The sequence below is a fragment of the Paramisgurnus dabryanus genome, chromosome 23 (assembly GCF_030506205.2).
Source record: "Paramisgurnus dabryanus chromosome 23, PD_genome_1.1, whole genome shotgun sequence".
NCBI lineage: Eukaryota > Metazoa > Chordata > Actinopteri > Cypriniformes > Cobitidae > Paramisgurnus > Paramisgurnus dabryanus.
The window spans coordinates 4,538,584-4,557,919 of record NC_133359.1 but is presented as its reverse complement, the minus strand read 5'-3'; the positions used below and the strand labels follow the sequence as shown (position 1 = coordinate 4,557,919).

Below are 19,336 nucleotides of genomic sequence, written 5' to 3'. Positions count from 1 at the left end.
AATTTATTAGACGATTTACCCACAGCCAAATAATTCATAACTGTGACAGCCCTACTGGTAGTACCTTGAACGTACACATTGGTACCAAATTTATACATCTCTATACATAAATGGTACATATTAGGACCCCTCAAAAATTGCTATCATTTACTCACCACCAGTATTGTTACAAACCCATTTTTGGGGGGAATAAAAGTAAAATGTACACATTGCATTCACATTTTGGGGGGATCTGAGAGCCTCTATCACTATTTATAGGGTCATTACTTATATTTCCAAATTTTTATGGGTGGGTATCCCTCCACTAATGATTAGTACCTCAGTGGGACCTGGGCAATGTTCATGGTTGTGTTTATAATTACTATGGGTTTGTAACCATGTGAAAATGAATAAATGACAGAATTTTCATGAATCAGATGTACAGCTTGCATGACTCACAAAGCACAAAGTAAAGACACCAGAGAAGATAAGAAAAATGTAAAACATTTTAGATCAAGTCACACCTTTACAGGCGGAAAATCTCAGCCAGCTAAAGCAACGACAGCAAACGTTAGCAGCTTCGGAAAATCAGTACAGGAGTCCGGATCAAACCCACTATCCCATAAAGTGTTAAACACATTCAGGTAACACTTCTATTTGAAAGGCACTATATGCTCATTTTGTAATCATCCACATTTACAAACACTATAAGCAGCGACCACATGTTTATAAAAAATTGAGCTAATATACAGAATATATAACAATACAATCAGTTTGTGATTAATCTACAGTGTTAGTGTAAATGATAAATAATGAACATAATGCCTTTCAGCTAAAGTGCTACAATATTCACACGCTTATCAAAAGAGGGCGGAGTTAGAGAGGGCCACCATGCAGGCACCTTCACCCAGAGAGAGCTGCCAGGGCGGGGTCAGGGAGAGGAGGGCGGAGCAAACAGGGAAGCAGCAGGCACGCCGTCACACATACACACCCTCAGGGTTCAGGCTTGACACCAGCGGGTGCTGCAGGTTACGCGGGTGACCCAGGAACTGTTTGGCAGTGGGACGTGGAGGTGAATCTGTGACACAGCAAACTGAGGTAAGTTGCCAATAAAGTAAAATATAATGTATATTTATATACATTAATAGGTTTCCCCTGCCCCAATCTTGTATTTTACATTAAGGGGGAGATGCATATGAAGAGCTCAGATGCAAAACCATCTAAGTGGATCTGATATGTTTTCTTGTAAATTAGCTTTTTTATCAGACTCTGTAGTTGATAATTGTACCATCTTTGAGCATTATAATAGGATATGTAAAAGTTTTTCCTGTGAAAGTCATTTTTACATTCTTTAAAACGGCTTGAATGCAATTCCCTCATTTAGTATACGCAGATCTATGAATATGCAAATCAGTCTCGGCCTCTACTCACACGCACAGTTCTGGACGTTTCTCAGCCTCCGGAGGTCGCATTTGTAGCTGCATGCGTCATCAATTTCAAAATATCTTTAATTCTAAAGTTGACTTAGTTAACCAAAAATTTTAATTTGCTTATGACTTGCGAATGAAATGCTCAGTTAACTTAAATAAACCAGGCTTGATGAAACGGCCTCTGGCCATAGATATGCAAATGAGTCCCCGCCTCCATCCGTTCATACACGTAAATACTAGATGCTAATTTCGATAGTTTCAGACACATTTTACAATGCATACGTAAACTGCGCTTGTAACAAATTGTTTTAGCACTGATGTTCACAGGTTACACTATTACATACCGCATGCAAGTTCAGCATGTGTGAGTTTAAATGTGATTGGTTACATGTGTGACGTAGCAAACCAAGGCGATTTCAAACCACGGGAATGGGATGTCTTTGGAAAACTAAAATATTATGGATAAAATACTCAGCAATAGTGTTGAAATAGTGATGCATTTGCACATGGTTTGTCTTAAAGCATATTAAAAACACCACATAAACATATAAACAACAATAATAACTTGATTTTCACCACGGTGGGACTTCACTGCCAACAAACCGGTATTTCTGAATTACAGTATTTGGCTTTTAAGTGAAAGTATTTGATGAATGTATAATATATGCATTCGGTTAAAGGGGACATTTCACAAGGCTTTTTTAAGATGTCAGATAAATCTTTGGTTTCCCCACAGTACGTTTGTGAAGTTTTTTCGCAAAATGTGCCGTTTTCGGGTGTGTCACTTTAAATGCAAATGAGCTGATCTCTGAACTAAATGGCAGTGCTGTGGTTGGATAGTGCAGATTAAGGGGTGGTATTATCCCCTTCTGACATCACAAGGGGAGCCAAATTTTAATGACCTATATTTTTCACATGCTTGCAGAGAATGCTTTACCAAAACTAAGTTACTGAGTTGATCTTTTTCACATTTTCTAGGTTGATAGAAGCACTGGGGACCCAATTATAGCACTTAAGTCAGATTTTCATAATATGTCCCCTTTAATATCATGCATCGGTGATTAAAGGCTTTTCCATCTAAGATCCTCATATCTACCTGCATGAGCTTTAGTGTGCATGCATACCATTGTTTTTGTCTTTATCCTTCTGTTGTGACATCAGGTCCAGTTGTTCGATGATGTCTGTTCGGTGTTCGGGTGGGGAAGACATAGGCAGCGCTCCAGCCTGCTGGATAAACTGCTGTAGATTACACTGTCTCAACTCTTTATTCAACTCTTCCACATCATCCTGCTTTACCTATACACAGAAAACACAGATCACAGACGGACTGCTCAACCCTGACATATGAAACACAGTTTATAGTTACATATTTGGAAAAAATTACTCATACAGTGATACAATGTATCAGTAGGTGTGTTACCTGCTCGGATCGAACTCATAACCTTTGTACTGCTCACTAGGGCTGCATAACAATTAATCGCAACTAATCGTTTGAAGAATAAAAGTTTTTGTTTACCGTACATCATATATGTGTGTGTATTGCGTATAATAATTATGTATATATTAATACACACACATGCATATACAATTTTAGGAAGTAAAAGTATTCATATTTACGCATAATATAAATTATATATAAATATAAATCGCGATTAATCACATACAAAATAAAAGTGAAAATAAAAATTACACTGTGTGTAATTATTATATATATTTAATCTCTCACACACACACACATATATATTTATTTTCAGATTTATATTATATATATATATATATATATCTATATATATCTATATATATATATATATATCTATATATATATATATATATATATATATATATATATATATATATATATATATATATATATATATATATATATATATATATATATATAGAATATATAAAAATATAAATAAATAAATATTCACATGTAAATGTTTCTTATATACATACATGAATATATTATATATACATAATAATAACACACAGCACACACTCATATATTATGCCAAAAATCACTTTTATTTTGTATGCGATTAATCGTGATTAATCGTTGCCCAGCAAAAATAAAAAAATGTATAACCATGAAAATATATACATCCATGTGTGTGTATTTATATAGATATAATTGTTATACACAATACACACACATATATGATGTAAACAAAAACTTTGATTCTGCAAACGATTAGTTGAGATTAGTTGCTATGCAGCCCTACTGCTAACACAATGCTTTACTATTTGACTGAGGTCGACTGCTAACTAACAATTTAGCCATTGAGATTACAACACAATTACTGGAAAGTAAAATTTAAAGTTTATCTGGTGTAATTGTATTCACTTATAGGGATAGTTCACCCAAAAAAATGACATTATTTTCTCATACAAAAATGCCTTTATTCTGATGTACACAAAGAAAAATGTTTTAAGGAATGTTTGTAACTAAATCGATCAGAGGCCTTCCATAGTATTCTTTTTCCCTACTATGGAAGCCAATGGGGCCTCTGAATGGTCTGGTTACCAACATTCCTCAAAATATCTTCCTTCATATTTATCAGAACAAAGAAATGTATACAGGTTTGTAACAACATGAAAATGAGTAAATGATGAAAGAAATATTCTCTCATGTAACTACAGTTTAACAGCAAATGTTTCGTTGTAATTGCACAGACAACCACAAGGAGGCAGCACAGTTTATCACAGTTTGTGCCCTGCGGTTGTATTTACACTAATCTCTAGATTTGTACTCTATGGGTATGTTTTTATCACTTTGCCGGGTGGAATGTAACATCATGCGATATGCATAATTTAAATACTGTACAGACAAGTCAAGTAACCAAGAAAGTATGAGACTCGGGCAATCGCCTGACTTGCTTTTTGAAAACTTTGATAATTCCCTGTCTGCAGGAATATCAACCTCCTGCTTCACAAGCAAGGTGGATCTAATGGGAATAAATCTGATTATGCAAGACGTGGTTTAGTCAAAGTTGATTTTTTTGCCTTCCCTCCTATGAAGTATCTCAGATCCTTTGATTTTAAGAAGCCAGGACTGAAATATTCAAAGCAGGCTGGCTCATAATTACACAGTGTGAAATTCAATGCAGTCCAGCAGGATAAAAACTCAAGTATGTCTTTATTTTGTCTTTCCTTCCAAGGTATAAAATGCACCACGAATCAAAAAAGTACAAATAAAACCACTTGTTTGTGTACATACAAGACAAAATATTCAACTTGCTATTCATAAATTCATCACTTTGCTTTCAAAGGATCAGTTCATTGCTCATACGCAACTGTATGAAGTCCCTGCGTATAGCTAAAGGCTCCGTTCCAGAACCACGCCCTCTCTGCTTACCTTCAGCAGAGTCTCCGCCCTCCCCAGTGCCTTCTGGAGCTCTGTAAGCTCCGCCTCCAACTCCTCCCCGTGCTTTTGCCGACTTTGAAGCTCCACCCTGATTTCCTCCACAGAGTCTTTCGAATCATCTTGGCTGGGCGAGAGCTCCGCCTCTTGCCTTTCCTTAAGCAAGTCCTTTTTGAGCTGCGCGGCACGAGCGTTAAATTCGTGCAACTTTTGCCCGCAATCGTCCAGTTTCGCGTGCAGCTCCCCCAATCTCCGCTTCATCCCCCGCTCCCGATCGGTTTCCACCTTTAGATCCGTTTCCCAGAACTCCTCTTCCTCCAGCTCTTTCTGATTCATCCACAATGCCTTTTCCAACACATCGATCTCCTCCTGCAGGAATGACTCCTCGCCGGACGACTGTTCCCAAGACTCACATTCCGTCTCTACGGTCTCCAACTGGGAATTGAGCGTGCGTAACAGCTCCTGTTGCTGGAGGATACGTCGGAAAATCTCCTCTTTGGATGGTCCAGGCACGTACCCTGCGTGAGGAATCGGGGACGTTCTTTGTTCGGGAGAAGGGGTTTTAGGTTTTGTACGAGAAGAACTGGAAGGGCCTAGGTTGAACGTGAAGGACTTTTTCGGCAATCCCCGTTTGGCTTCTGGTGTAGATGGCTTGTGGAGAGGCAACGTGTGGTTGTGAAGACTTTTCTCTTCGCTGCTGCTGGGGCCGGTCCGGCGCAGGAAGAACTGCACCTCGCTGCTGTGTTGGCCCAGTTTGGCCAGAGACTCCAGTGGACGTTCGTTGGCCAGAAGTTGGCGCTCGGTGTCTCTCAATTTCTGAATAAGAATGTAACGACCCGTCTGGCCTGTAAAAACACAGATTTAGTAAAATGATCAACATTTAGTTCATCCATGGTAATAGCTCATGGATCATTCCTTCAAACCTACAACCTATTAGTTATCATCCAATATAAGTTTTCTGCTTCAGTTTTTTTTGGGGTAAAAGTTGAACTTTACATTCATGGTCACTTACCAATGGCTTGGGCAAGCGCAATGACCACATCCTGGCACGAAGTCTCCTCTGACAGGCCGCAAACCACACGGACAACGCCGTCCACCCAGACTTTCAGCTCCATCAGAGATACTGATCTAAGGTCAGCTCACATCAGCAGTGCATGCTTATAGTCTGGATTCTGAAACAATAAAAAGACGTAGGAGTGATGAGTTCATCTGGTGTCCATTGATCAACTATTACAGGGTTCCCACACCTTGGTTAACTTCAAATTCAAGGACCTTTCAAGGACTTTCCAGGTCCCAAACCCTCAAATTCAAGGACTAAGTGTGGGGACACATTTTAAGGGAAAGCAAGGTTACATCGTGTTACCTTTTAAGATACATTGTTACAGTTCCCTTTTGGGGAACTCATGCTGCGTCACTGCGGTGACACTTTGGGGACGCCACCAGGAGTAAGTGCATCTGAATGTGTATATCAAATTCAACCAATGGTGTGGCTTAACGACAAAGACAGGGTCACGCGGGAGCAGGAAGTATATCGCTAACGGAAATATTGCCAAAGACGGCGTTACAGGGACGCAGGAAGTACGTCAAGGGAGACGCAGCGTCTCGTTCCCTTCTCAGTGAACAACGGTTACATACGTAACCCGAGAGTACACAGGGAATAATATGGATTTTTTTCCAGAAAACTTCTTGCATAAAATAGATTCAAGCACTTTCAATGACCTGTATCTATGTATTTATATTTTCAAAAACTTCCCAATGCCTTGAATTTTTCCCCCCAGATTCACGAACTTTCAAGGATTTCAAGGACCCGTGTGAACCATAGCATTGGGTTAACAAAACACCTACTGTAGGCATATTTCAAGAAACCTTTTTTTAACACACCTGGCAACCACCTAGCATTGTGATGAGACATATATCCACAAAGCCTCCTGTCTCTTCTGTTTTGGACCGCTCAAACCCTAAAGGATTTCCAGCCACAAGACAAGAAATTGTGAGGAACATAAGGTCCGGTGGGTAACCACATTTCAAGAGTTATTATTAGCTGGAAGTTGACAGACTCAGACGCGTAGATCTGCTCCAATTGAATGCACTGCTGGCTTCCTTCAAAAGCATTCTTGCAGATTAACGCTCATGTGAGCAGACAGGCAGAACGTAGATGTTCAGAGTCCGCATATGCGTCCGACTTTACTTTGAAGCTCACAGCGGGAACAGATGACTTCACTAAGGTAACATATAGCATTTGGGCCATGCTAAATAAGATGTATACCTGTCCGAAGGGTGAGATGATAAATGTTGGCTTTTTTACGCACTTTGCAAATCTGGATTTATGAAAACATTCAACGCAGGCTGCCATGCATCAAATGATGGATGTTCAACCTCAGGGCAATTCGAAGATAAGCTTCACGAAGAATGAAGAGGACTACATTTTGGGTGAATTACGATTGGGTGAAGTCAGAAATGTTTGGGTCATATTTTACTCTGAAGTCAAAATAATAAAAATGATATGTTACGTTCTGCTTAAAGGAAAAGAAGCCTAATTTTAGGGCAATTTTCATCACATTTCTAACATTTCATAACAAAACTTTTACGTTTTTTGTCAGCTTAATCCCCTTGACCTAAAATATTTACTTGAAGTACCCCCTGACATTTTAAGAAATTATTAAAATAATGGCACATTTGCATGTTTACCTTCAAAAACATTTATTTTATTAGTATTTTATGTAGTTACTGATATTATTATTACCTGTAATTGGACCTGTAATTTTCTTTTATCTGTACATTAAACATATTTTTGTTAGTTAGTGTCTTTTTTACTTTTAAATTATTTTAAAATTATTTACTTACATTTTATGATTTAGTTGTAATTAATTCATTTTCAACTCACAAATTCTGCAATTCCCCCACGAACCACCAGGGGTTCGTGAACCCCAGTTTGAAAAACCCTGCTATAAACATGACCTGAATGTTTTTATGAGTTTTATTCAATTTTAAATTATTTTATCTTATTAAAATCAGGTTTCTAGATACTAGGGATGCACCGATACCACTTTTTTGGAATACGAGTACGAGTACTTGCATTTCAGTACTTGCCGATACAGATACCGAGTACTTAATAAAAAAACATGATTTAAATTTACAGGTAACAGCTTTAGTCATATAATTTAACAAAAAAAAAACAAGGGACTAGTTTTCCAGTTTGTTGTAAACTCTGCCTCTTTGGACAACACAAGAGGCATTAACCCCTTACACGCCGCTCAAACATAGACATTTCTCAGACCGTGGTATCGATCCCTGGTATCGGGGGACTTTTAACGAGTACGAGTACTTTAGAAAATGTGGTATCGAGGCCGATACACGATACCAGTATCGGTGCATCCTTACTAGATACAGCAAGATCTTATTCAAATTCTCGGTAATTGAGATAAATGTAAATAAATCATTATTGGTCACCATAAGAGCATCAACTTTGAAGTCATCTAAAGTTTGATGTCCATTTGTGACCCTGGACCACAAAACCAGTCATAAGTAACAAGAGTATATTTGTAGCAATGACCAACAATACATTGAATGGGTAAAATTTATAGATTTTTAATGATAAAATTCATTAGGATATTAACTCTTTCCTCGCCAGCGTTTAAAAAAAAGTTGCCAGCCAGCGCCAGCATTTTTTATAATTTTTTCTTCTTTAAATATATAAAAATACAAAATAACTAAAATGAAAGAAAAGCATCATCTTCTTTCAAAAAAAAAGTTTCATCCTATCTTGATTTGTTCTCTTTTTATCACCTCTGAAATATGGGTAGGTTTCTTTAAAATACCAAATTATATAATTGCAAATAAATAAATAAATGTACACATGGAGAAAGGGGGAAAATAAATAAATACATTTGAAAACTAAAATAAATAAAATAAAAGTACATAGGCCCTTAATTGCGGTTTAGAATGTATATTTTGGACAACTTTAAATGCGATTTTCTCAATATTTAGATTTTTTTGCACCCATAAATTCCCGATTTTCAAATAGTTGCATCTCCAGCCAAATACTGTCATATCCGAACAAACCATATATCAATTGAAATCTTATTTATTAACCTTTCAGATTATGTATAAATCACTGACACAACGTTTTAAGACTTAGTGTTTGTTCGAAAACTCTCCTGGCTAATTTTGAAGCATCCTGCCTGCTTTGAAGCTGAGGAATGCTACTTTTTTTGGCTTGTGTGCCGAAGACTGGAGAGTAAAAACAAATCTTCCTTTGTCTCCTGTAGCTCCGACAGGCTCTTACTAAATCAAGGCGCTGGCCTCCGGGTACACATTTCAACAGCCTACGGTTACCAAGACTACAAAAAATGGACGTGAAAGATGAAGATTGTTCAGAGAGAATGAACAGGTGCCAGATGAATTAGGATGACAGCTTGGATTTATGTTCATCCAAACACTGGATTCATTTATGGGAGGTTGTGTTACTTTAAATTAAATACATTTCGCCCTTTGCCACAATGATAGCTTGTTGGGATGGTTGCTAGGGCATTGTTAAGTGGTTGCTAAGGTGCTTTGAGGGGTTTAGTATTTTGTTATTCAGTTCCTGATGGCTTCTAATAGCCAACCTAATAGCAAAGTCTCTCTTTCAGTGGTGGTACAGCATTGCATTAGCAGCGCAAAAGGTAATGGGTTCGAACCCAGGGAACACACTGATAATGATAAAAATGTGTACTTTGTAAGTTGCTTTGGATAAAAGTGTCCACCAAATGCATCAAAATAAATAAAGTAACACACCAAATTTCACTTTTTTACTAGTTATCTACACTAATAAATCATGAAGCAGATTTACCTAACCATATCTCGCATGGTCTTATAGTTTTATAGTCGTTTTGGATTTGGGTGGATCACGGCCTGCTTTGATCCGTTGAGATCTTCACATATTTTCGATCACTCACACATGTGCAGGCACTGTTCCAGAAATGCAGATCCATCCCAGTCACATCTAAAACTTTCCTGTCTCCTCCCATCTTAAAGAGTCATCCGAAAGCTATGATTACTGGAATCATCCCAATCTTCCCTCATCGTCCTATCTATATTTTGCGGGAGTATCTGAGGAACATGCATGAGAGGCGTGGCCGTTTCACTTAACACAAGCAGATGTCATGTAAGTTGCTGGACATCATCCAGAACACAAGAATCAAGTTTTGCACTTTATGCACTTTTTTAGGCAATTTTTACAGATTCATATTTTCTTTTGCAAATCTCATGATGCTCTTCAGTTTCCACATATACACAAGTGCTTGGTCTCAAACAACATGGAAAATGATTGATGATGATTATTTAATATTTTACAATGCCTTGCTGCTAACACATGGCCCAACATGTCCAATGTTTTTGCAATGCTTCCTTCACAAACAAAGACTTTTAAAATACTTAAGAGGATAGGTTTGTCATCAATGAGAAATGTTTGGTAGCTTCCGATGCGATGCTTTCTCATCGGTTAATCGTGAAATGCATGCAGTGCTGAGAAAGCAAACAGATCGGCTGTGACAGGAGAGAATTATTGCTGTCTCAACTCATTATGCATCAAACTGGGATTTATTACGGTGGCATCTCCACCCCACAGTAGTGATGCATTGTACTACAGTGTAGGCTGGCGATATCTCTGCCCAATGGCACTTAGAAAAATGGGAGGAGCCAGTCGATATGCCCCACCCTAACGTCCTGTTTCAGTGGAAAATAAGGGTGGGGGATTTTAAACAAGTGGTTTTGCACCTATTTGGCTCCCCTTACTGGCTTAACTTGCAATCTCATTACTGATTGGCTGACTTTGCTGCCACTCAAAAAATGTAGCCAATTATTTTAAAGTGGAGGGGCAGTGAGATGCCTGTGATGTCATAAGCATCAGTTTTTCAGATTGGGCCGTTTTCTGGCTGACATTTCTAAAAGAGGAATTTCTATGAGACTGAGATGGTTAGCATGTCTAGAACTTTTTGTATGTTCGTGAATGCGGGTAGACTACCATTATTCAACAAAGACAAGGAAAAAATGGTTTTTCATTCTCTCACTGTCCCCTTCAGTGGTTCCTACATTTTCTTCCCCCCCTTAACAGCGCTGTATTATTAACAGAATTATACACAGTTTGTCCATTACCGTCAAACATCACAAAGCAAGTCCTGTACATGCCCTCCAAAAACGACGCCAAACGTGAGTCTGTCTGCGGTCAACATTTTTCTACGCATTTCCTCTCTGATGACTGAGTGATTATAGTGCTTTGAATCAACACGTACTATACAAACGTGTCATTTCTTTCACGCATGAATTACTGCAGGTTCAGTTTTTCAACATGAAGTTTCCGTCCATAACCGAACAGACATTCTTTTATAATAAGTCTGTTGCTCATACCATGCATCAACAATCAGATCCAAAATAATGCATGTTTATATAGGCAAGGAGTGTCATGGGGGTACAACAGATTTGCTTTTAAATTAAACCATAAAAATATGAGGTGTACGGTACAAAGTGGAAAAAACACTAAATTTTGTATATTTATTGTACAACATTTTTTTGGCAAAAAGGCTGATCTGGGTTTTATTAAAAAAATGCATAAATTGACGATTTTATCTGTTATTATTAAAGAGCACCTATGGTCCGATTCACGGTTTTACATTTTCTTTAGTGTGTATTAGGACATGTTAATGATATGCAAAAGGAACAAACCCCAAAGTAAACGATGACATGAGTTATCATCTCCAACATAAATCTCTTTTCTTGGACTACAACAAACACACGGATTGTAGGCAACAGTTTACTTCCCAGGCCGGTTGACGTGAAAAACAACGACGTTATTATAAATCCAACAGTTTCAGACTCACAGCCTGTAAGTTATCTCCTGTCAGCATTGCATTGTGAGTGAGCGAATCTTTCAAACATGGTAAGGGGCGTCACATTTCCATCTGACGTCAGATGTATTCAGTCCAATCACAACGTACAGATTAGCTGGCCAATCAAGGACAGCTTTTCAGGTCAGTGAGCTTTGTACAAAATCAGAGCATTTGATGAAGGATATCTGGAGCTACAAAAATGTATGTTTTTTTTTTTTGGGAAAATAATGTGTTTTTAACCATAAACCATGCGAACATGTTGTATTATACCAAATACACAAAATAACATTGTTTTTAGAAATGAAATAGGTGCACTTTAGTATCTGTTGATTCTCTTTTGTGGTAATAATCTTTTGTAGCCATTGTCCAGGGCTATTACAAAAGTGTGTTGTCATTTTTTTGCCAAGCCTTCATAAATTTCTCTCAAAGCTGAGCTTCAAACACCAAACACCCCAATGCCACATGCATACAAAATTTTTAATGCATCTTTAATCAAATGTTTGAATAAAGAGCAATGTCGATTCTTCATCACTTTCAGCCACTACTATACTGTACATCTAAAAATCAAATGTCTCAAAGTTTAGCTCTGAAATAAACTATAACATAGAGGGGAGGTTCTTCAGCAGGGTTTAGATTAAGATAGGACTTTTAGTAGTAAATATTTAAGTAGTTTTTACAAAAAAAGTTTTTCAGACAGGGCTTAAGTCTAGTCCAAGCACTTTAGTCTTGGACTAGACTCAAGCCCTGTCTGAAAAACTTCCCACAAATGATTTATGGGTCAATGACATGACGTTCATTATTTTGTGTCTGTATGGACAAATTAAATGTAAAAAGGTTAAAATTTCAAAATAAATTTGCAGATTTCTTGCATACATTTTCTTTTCTGAGGACCAAGTCTAATATTTCTGAAAGAAATTCATTTTGAAAGAATATTTGGGGGATAATTGCAAAAATGTCAATGTGGTGTAACCGGTCTGTGTCAAGGGGTGTAACAAGTATTTTTTAAATTAAAATATAAATATATTCATAAAAAATGTGGAATAAAATATAATCATCTAGTTTAGTGTAAAATTATTTTTTTACATATTTTTACATCATTTCTCAAAGATTATTTAGAAAACAAAGCTGTTTTTAGCATATGTCAGGACAAATATTACAAAAATGCATTAAAATTTACATTTAAAAATAACTAATTTTTTTTATTATTACGATTAATGCCATTAATGTGGACAAAATATTTAATATTTCTCATTCTTTGGCGCAATTGGTTGTTACACCATTTGACATTTTCAGGTCCATTCAGTCTTAACTTTCATAAATATGGTGCAAATGTATTTTTTATTCCATAAAATTAGCATAAACGCACTGTGCATTGAAATAAACCTGATGCATGCTTTTAAAACAAGTTAAAAAAAATTCTCATCTTGCCAAACCGTTTTTATCACTGACCCTTATACACTATCTTGTTTTCTGAAAAATAATGTTTTTTTTATCAATTTCAAACCCTATATCTATTCTTTTGTTATTTAAAATGTATCATAAATGAGTCGTGACTATCAGGGTTTCCCGCAGCAATTTTCAGTTCGGGCGGCCCACCTAAGCTGGGAAACCCTACCACCTTAACTAGTTTGTCCAAAAAATATTTGCTGCACAAAAGGCCGTCAAGTGCATCTCGGAGAATAGCGTGGACGCGCTTTACATCGTGAGCTGCCACACGGCCGAAATGAGAGAAAGACATGGTCCGTCACTGTCTGGAGCATAACAAGCCAGTTGATAAAACATTTAATTTATTTATAATCTAGTATGTGTTCATTTTCTGTCTCTTCAAAATTGAGTTTTATTTGAGTGTTTTAAATAAAAATATTTTCATCATGACGCGTACGCCCCGCCCCTTTGATTGCCATGCCCCCGGCCCCGTCCACCCGCACAACCCTACCACCTTAACTAACAAATTTTCTACTGGAAACCCTGACTATATATGTGAAAACCATTAGATTGAGAATGACACCACTTAGACCGTTGAATGACTGAAGCACTGACCCTTGAGGAATGCTGAGGGCACAAAAAGTGACCAAGCTTCACCTTTAACCTAAACAAAGCCAGCTTGAGAAAACAAAAGAGGCTGTCTCCACTCCCTGCCCAAAAATCACACACAAGCCACATAGACTGCAAGCGTGTGGGCAGGCATTTTTGTCAGAAAGCCGAAAAACAGAAGCTGCATCACCGCAGATCTGAAAAACAAATTCGCATGACTGTGAGAAACTTTCTGTCTGATATTAAGATCACAGATCCGGTGCTATCGACAGGTGGACAGTTTTCATTTCTGTCCAGGTGTAAAGCGAGTCTGCAGAGAAAATTAGCCTTGTAACAGAGCCAAAAGGGTGAACAAGCCTTTGTGCCCATCATTCAAAGCTTTTTCCATATGTATTTTTTCACAGCCTATTTTTCCAATTTTTAAATGTAATAATGCTAAAACAGCCATATCAAGAGTATTTATTCTGAAAGATCAACTCTATTCATGCAGTTTGCCTCCATGCAACACAAAACTTTGTTCATAAGTTATTCATCGCTGCTGTACAGTACACGCCTGATGCCCTGAATAATTTACAACAATGTTCTGTGTCTTTACATCCGCTCTAAATTCATCTAAATGATAAATATCAACACCTGAGGTATTGCCAACATCCTGAGGCACTGGTCTGTTTTCAATGCATGACCGAACAGGTGCATATCACCCACTGTGAGTGGCTATAATAAAACCAAAGACCAAACTCTCATCTCGTAATACAAAAAAGAAGTGGAAAGTATAAGACAGGTGCATCCATCTAATGCTTTATAAGATGAAAATGTGCTCTTTTGAAGGAGGGATAGGTCAAGTTGGTCAACTAGCTGTCCAATAACCAACTAGTCAGTTAGTGAGGTATACTCACACGGTACATTCACACAAGACGTAAGCTCCCACATCATGCTTGATGGAAGGGGTGTCTGAAGCGTGCCCAACAGCCAACCATAGTGGCCGCAACACATGCTCCGCGGTTTTCCGATCTTGCATAAAGGTAATTGGCAAATTTGATTGGCTGACACACGCGTTGGTGCTTGAAAGGTTAAAAATGTCCAACTTATGCTACGAGCAACGGCAGTGAAGCGACGCTGATGGATCCACAATATAGTTTGGCAACGCATGACGTCACCCATTCAAAGTAAATGAGAAGCGTTAACGCGTACACCGTATGTAAATGTACAGTGACTGACAGATTCTTAACTATTACAGTAATTTTGCACTAATAGATTATTTAGCCTATTTATTAGCTAAATGTCTGACAGTTTACTTATTTTAAAGTCTCATTTAGGCTACATGAAGACTGATTAACCAGCGGTTCTGACACTTTGACTAGTAGTGTTGTTTTGTTCATTAAACCAAATGTTACCATGCAAGGTATGCTGCGTGTTTACCAACGTTCAGAAACTGTGTTGAATTGAACCCCTAACAAGACAGGACCGATTTTCTCATTCCTCCTGCTGGTGAAGGTCAAGGGTCTGTGTTGGGCCCTTTCAAGTATCAGTAAATGTTGTAAAAAGGTCTGGAATGCGAAACTTAGGTCACATTAGGTGGTGTTTTCTGAATCCGTGGCGGGAAAAGGCATTTGCGGCTTCACAGAAAAACTGTTAGTGGAATGTGTGTGTTGCGAAACAGCACATTCCTGATGTGGGAGCATTGGGAAGTGTGTATTCTCGACTCCCCCCGAGTGCCTTATTTCAGAGACCTATTATTACAAGTGTAATGAACCTGAAAATCTGCGGTTACTTACCACCCATTGACAGAATGGGTCACCAGTCCACACCCCCAATATGTGCAACAATATTGTTAATATATGTTAAATGGATTTTTTTTAACAAAATTATTTTTGCACTCTTTCAATAATAATAAAAATACATTTGTATAAAGCATCCAGAGTTGCCATGTTGATAAGAGTAAAAAACTTGAAAAGTGTTAAAGTAAGGTAAATATAGAACAGATAAAAATGCGATTAAGTTGCGATTAATCATGGGTTAACTCATGACACTCATACGATTAATCTAGATAAAAAAATTAATCGATTGAGAGCCCTAAAATATACATTGCAAGTAGGGATGCACCAAATCCAGGATTCGGATTCGGACGAATACTGGGCTTTTTACGGGGTTCGGGCGAATCCTAGATTTTTTTTCCACCGAACCGAACCCTAGGCTTGCACTACGCTGGTCGACGTCATGAGGCCATTGATTACACACATCGGGTGCTGACGTGGAGATAAGCTTTTTGTTTCGGTGAGCCTTAGGGGGGGTTCACATTTCGCGGACGTGAGCGTGTCGCATCGCATTGCTTTCATTATGCATAAGCTTATGGTAATTGTCAAAATAGTTTTTCCCACTTGTCATCCTGGAATAATGTTGCCTATCCTTTTTTTAAAAGATGAAAAATACACTTCTGTGGACGTTGTTTACTTACTATGGAATAAGGATGCAAATAGGATTCGGTATTCGGTTTCAGATTCGGCCAACCCAAAAAATCTGGATTCGGTGCATCCGTAATTGCAAGTATAGAGCGTTAAAACATACTAACTCCGTTTTTAATCCATCTTTGGGATTTGACAGCTGATATTGCCGCAGTGTTGCTCTATGGTAACAGCAACTTCTCTGATTGGTGCATATATCTTAAGGATTGTGGGTAGTGTAGTTCGACACAAATTCTGCACCTAAACGTTATATTTATGAATAACTGTGCCTCCTTCACCGCCTATATTTACATTTTAATATCATTGCTTAACCTCTAAGCTCACTGCAGATATGCCTGATTTCTCAATGACAAAAATGAATATGGATAAACCATACTATTGCGATCACTTGGGTTAGCTCACATGACGTTGTCAGTCGCCAGTCATTGGTTTGTTACATTTTACAGTCAAGCAAAGTCCCAATTGGGAACTTCGGTTCTACAGCACCAAGCAACAGCGGCGAACAGCTTGTGGTTTCCTAGGGAGGGAATTTTTTATGGGTGATGCCTGCTGAAGCGTAGCACGGTTGCTCTCTCATTAAACGAGCTTTACAAAATAATTACCCAAAGAGCCTTGGGACTTGGAATGCATCAGCACCTGGAATTTCTACACGGTTCTCTTCGCAGAAACACAACAGTTCTGCAGAGTACCGTAAGAGATCGATTCCTCAGTCGAGATGCGTAAGATTGCGATCTAAGCTTTAACAGATTATCTAAGATTATCAAATTATCGGGTGTCAGGGTGAGATATGGGAAAATGGATGATGGGCCGAACTAGATAATAGTTGCTCGCCCTCGAAACATTAATGCTGTTCTCTCCAAAAAAATAACCATTTTGTCTCAGGAATTCACATTTTGTTACAACCGCAACGTCCAACTTCAAACTTGAAAGACACAATCTTGCTTGTCCTTACCGATAGTTATATAACACTTCAAGGATTTGTTTGAAGTCCCATTGTGTTGTGTAAGCAGACAGCCAGTGTGGTAATTTTGCATTGCCGTCACAGACTTACACCAGTCAGGATCTGTCATACGTGTCTGGGTGGTCCGGCAGACGCTGTATCACAATGCACGACAACCCTGAATGACAACCCTGCATTTGTAGTCAGGTATATAAATTGTTTGTCTTGGAGTTGTGATTATGGTTACATTCCCTTCAATTTGTTCAATAACCACTAAGGCAATAGAAAAAACTGAACATATTTAGTCTTAGATTTGTTTATTATGCGGATTTGATTTGCCTAGCCTGACCTTGAGAGCATTCAAAACACTTTTCATAGTGCTATCTGGGCATCTTCACACCTTTGTGCACTCATTTTTACACCTCCTTGAATTTGACAATAGAGCGTGAAAACTGAAACTTGCAAATCATGCGTAGCAGAGAGAGGCAGGACGAGAAGATCAGGACAAAGATGGAGAAAGCTCAATGAATGCGAGTTAAAGATCTCTACATGTAAGGTGAGACTTCTCATCCTGAATAAGCGGCAGACCTTTAACAAACACTCACAGCATTGACTTTTCAACATTGATCCGATAAACTCAAGCTAAGTGGTCCCCATAAGTGGTCAATGAAATTTATCTTGATTTGTAGTAAATGACATTCATATGGATATCAGAAAACCTGTCAATAACACTTCAGGGTCATATTTTACTGCAATATTAAAGGACTTTTCTTCGGTAAATCCTATCATAGCGTTTACATGAACACTAAATAACGATCGGGCCATTTGCACATTGTATTGCACGAATATATTGAGTTTCGCCATGTTCCAAGATGCGCATACAAGCCATTCTCCTACAAACACTTAATTTGCTTTGGAAAGCAGGATTAGTATCTATTTCAGGTCATAGTAAACGACGAGCACATGGAACGTCGTATAACAATCCAGATTCTTAGCAACTCCAGACTAAGTTTTTATGTAACTCCACACAGATCAAAAATAATTGAAATCGATTGAGAAATGTAAAAGTAAAAAAAAGCTGCCCTTATTTACTCCCTTTTGTTTTGCAACATCTAATATGTCGGGACCGCTGACGTATCGCAGGAGTGGACCAAAGCGGCCAATGCATGGTCTAGGTATTTTTAATGCCTTTGGTTATTTGCGCCAAATTTTACACCAATTCTACGTCATTGCACATGTGCAGAGCATCGCAGTTTCAGTTTTCAATCAGTTTAAGTCTTTTTCCGAGGTTTATATGTAAATAAATGTAAATTACAGCAAAATCAACATAAAAAAACATAAAAGTAGGGGTGCAAACCGATTAATCGCAACTAATCGTTTGCAGAATAAAAGTTTTTGTTTACATCATATATGTGTGTGTATTAATATGTATATATAAATACACACTTATGCAAGTATATATTAAATAAATATTTACATGTGTTTATATACATATATAACATATACAATATAATTTAATTAAATATAATTATAAATACCTGTGTAAAAATGTTGATGTAAAAAAATTACGTTTTTGTTTCTTAAAATTATACATGTTTGTGTGTGTATTTATATATATATACACAATATGTACACATAATTGTTATACACAATACACACACACACACACACACACACACACACACACATATATGATCTAAACAAAAACTTTTACTCTGCAGACGATTAATCACGATTAATCATTTTGCAGCCCTAAAAAGTAGTAAGAATTTAGGCCGAAATGTGGCATCATGTAAATAAAGTCAAAATAAAACAAAATGGTCTAAATATTCATCCAAAATTAAATTAATTTTTGCCATTTGAGCCAATGTTACACAGCAAATGTCTTCACCACAAACTTCACAATCATCAAAAACATAAACACTATCTGGTTGATAAAATGACATTAACTCAGCACAAGAGTTCCCACAGCTTCCCACATCCAACCGCCCACCTCTCTCCCCACGAATCAATGTTTTATTACCGTGGTGTGCCTGCATTTTTAATGGATAGCTGTGTAGCGAAACCTGCTGTCTATGATGGTTAACAGGAGGTTTGATAAATGCAGCGGCCTGCCTTTATATCAGCTGCTCAGACAGCGCTAGACACGTCAGACACAACCCTGATCAGCTTAACAAGCCAAGTGCTGAATTGTCACTTTTACCCACACCTCCGTCTCTTTACTAATAACAAAAAGAGCTGAGCTTACCTGCATCTGACTT

General features: G+C 37.7%; 1 protein-coding gene across 6 annotated transcripts in view; it reads right to left on the bottom strand.

Moving 5' to 3' along the window:
- Window positions 1-19,336, bottom strand: part of rassf7a (Ras association domain family member 7a) — a 48,363-nt gene that overhangs the window by 2,107 nt on the left and 26,920 nt on the right. For all 6 annotated transcript variants that reach the window (XM_065292256.2, XM_065292255.2, XM_065292257.2 and 3 more), the window contains 4 exons: window positions 5,786-5,945; window positions 4,768-5,618; window positions 2,534-2,705; window positions 971-1,057 (listed from right to left, as the gene is read on the bottom strand). In XM_065292256.2, the coding sequence (XP_065148328.1) occupies window positions 971-1,057; window positions 2,534-2,705; window positions 4,768-5,618; window positions 5,786-5,888 (1,213 nt within the window). In that variant the 5' untranslated portion in view covers window positions 5,889-5,945. The remainder of the gene's footprint in view (window positions 1-970; window positions 1,058-2,533; window positions 2,706-4,767; window positions 5,619-5,785; window positions 5,946-19,336) is intronic.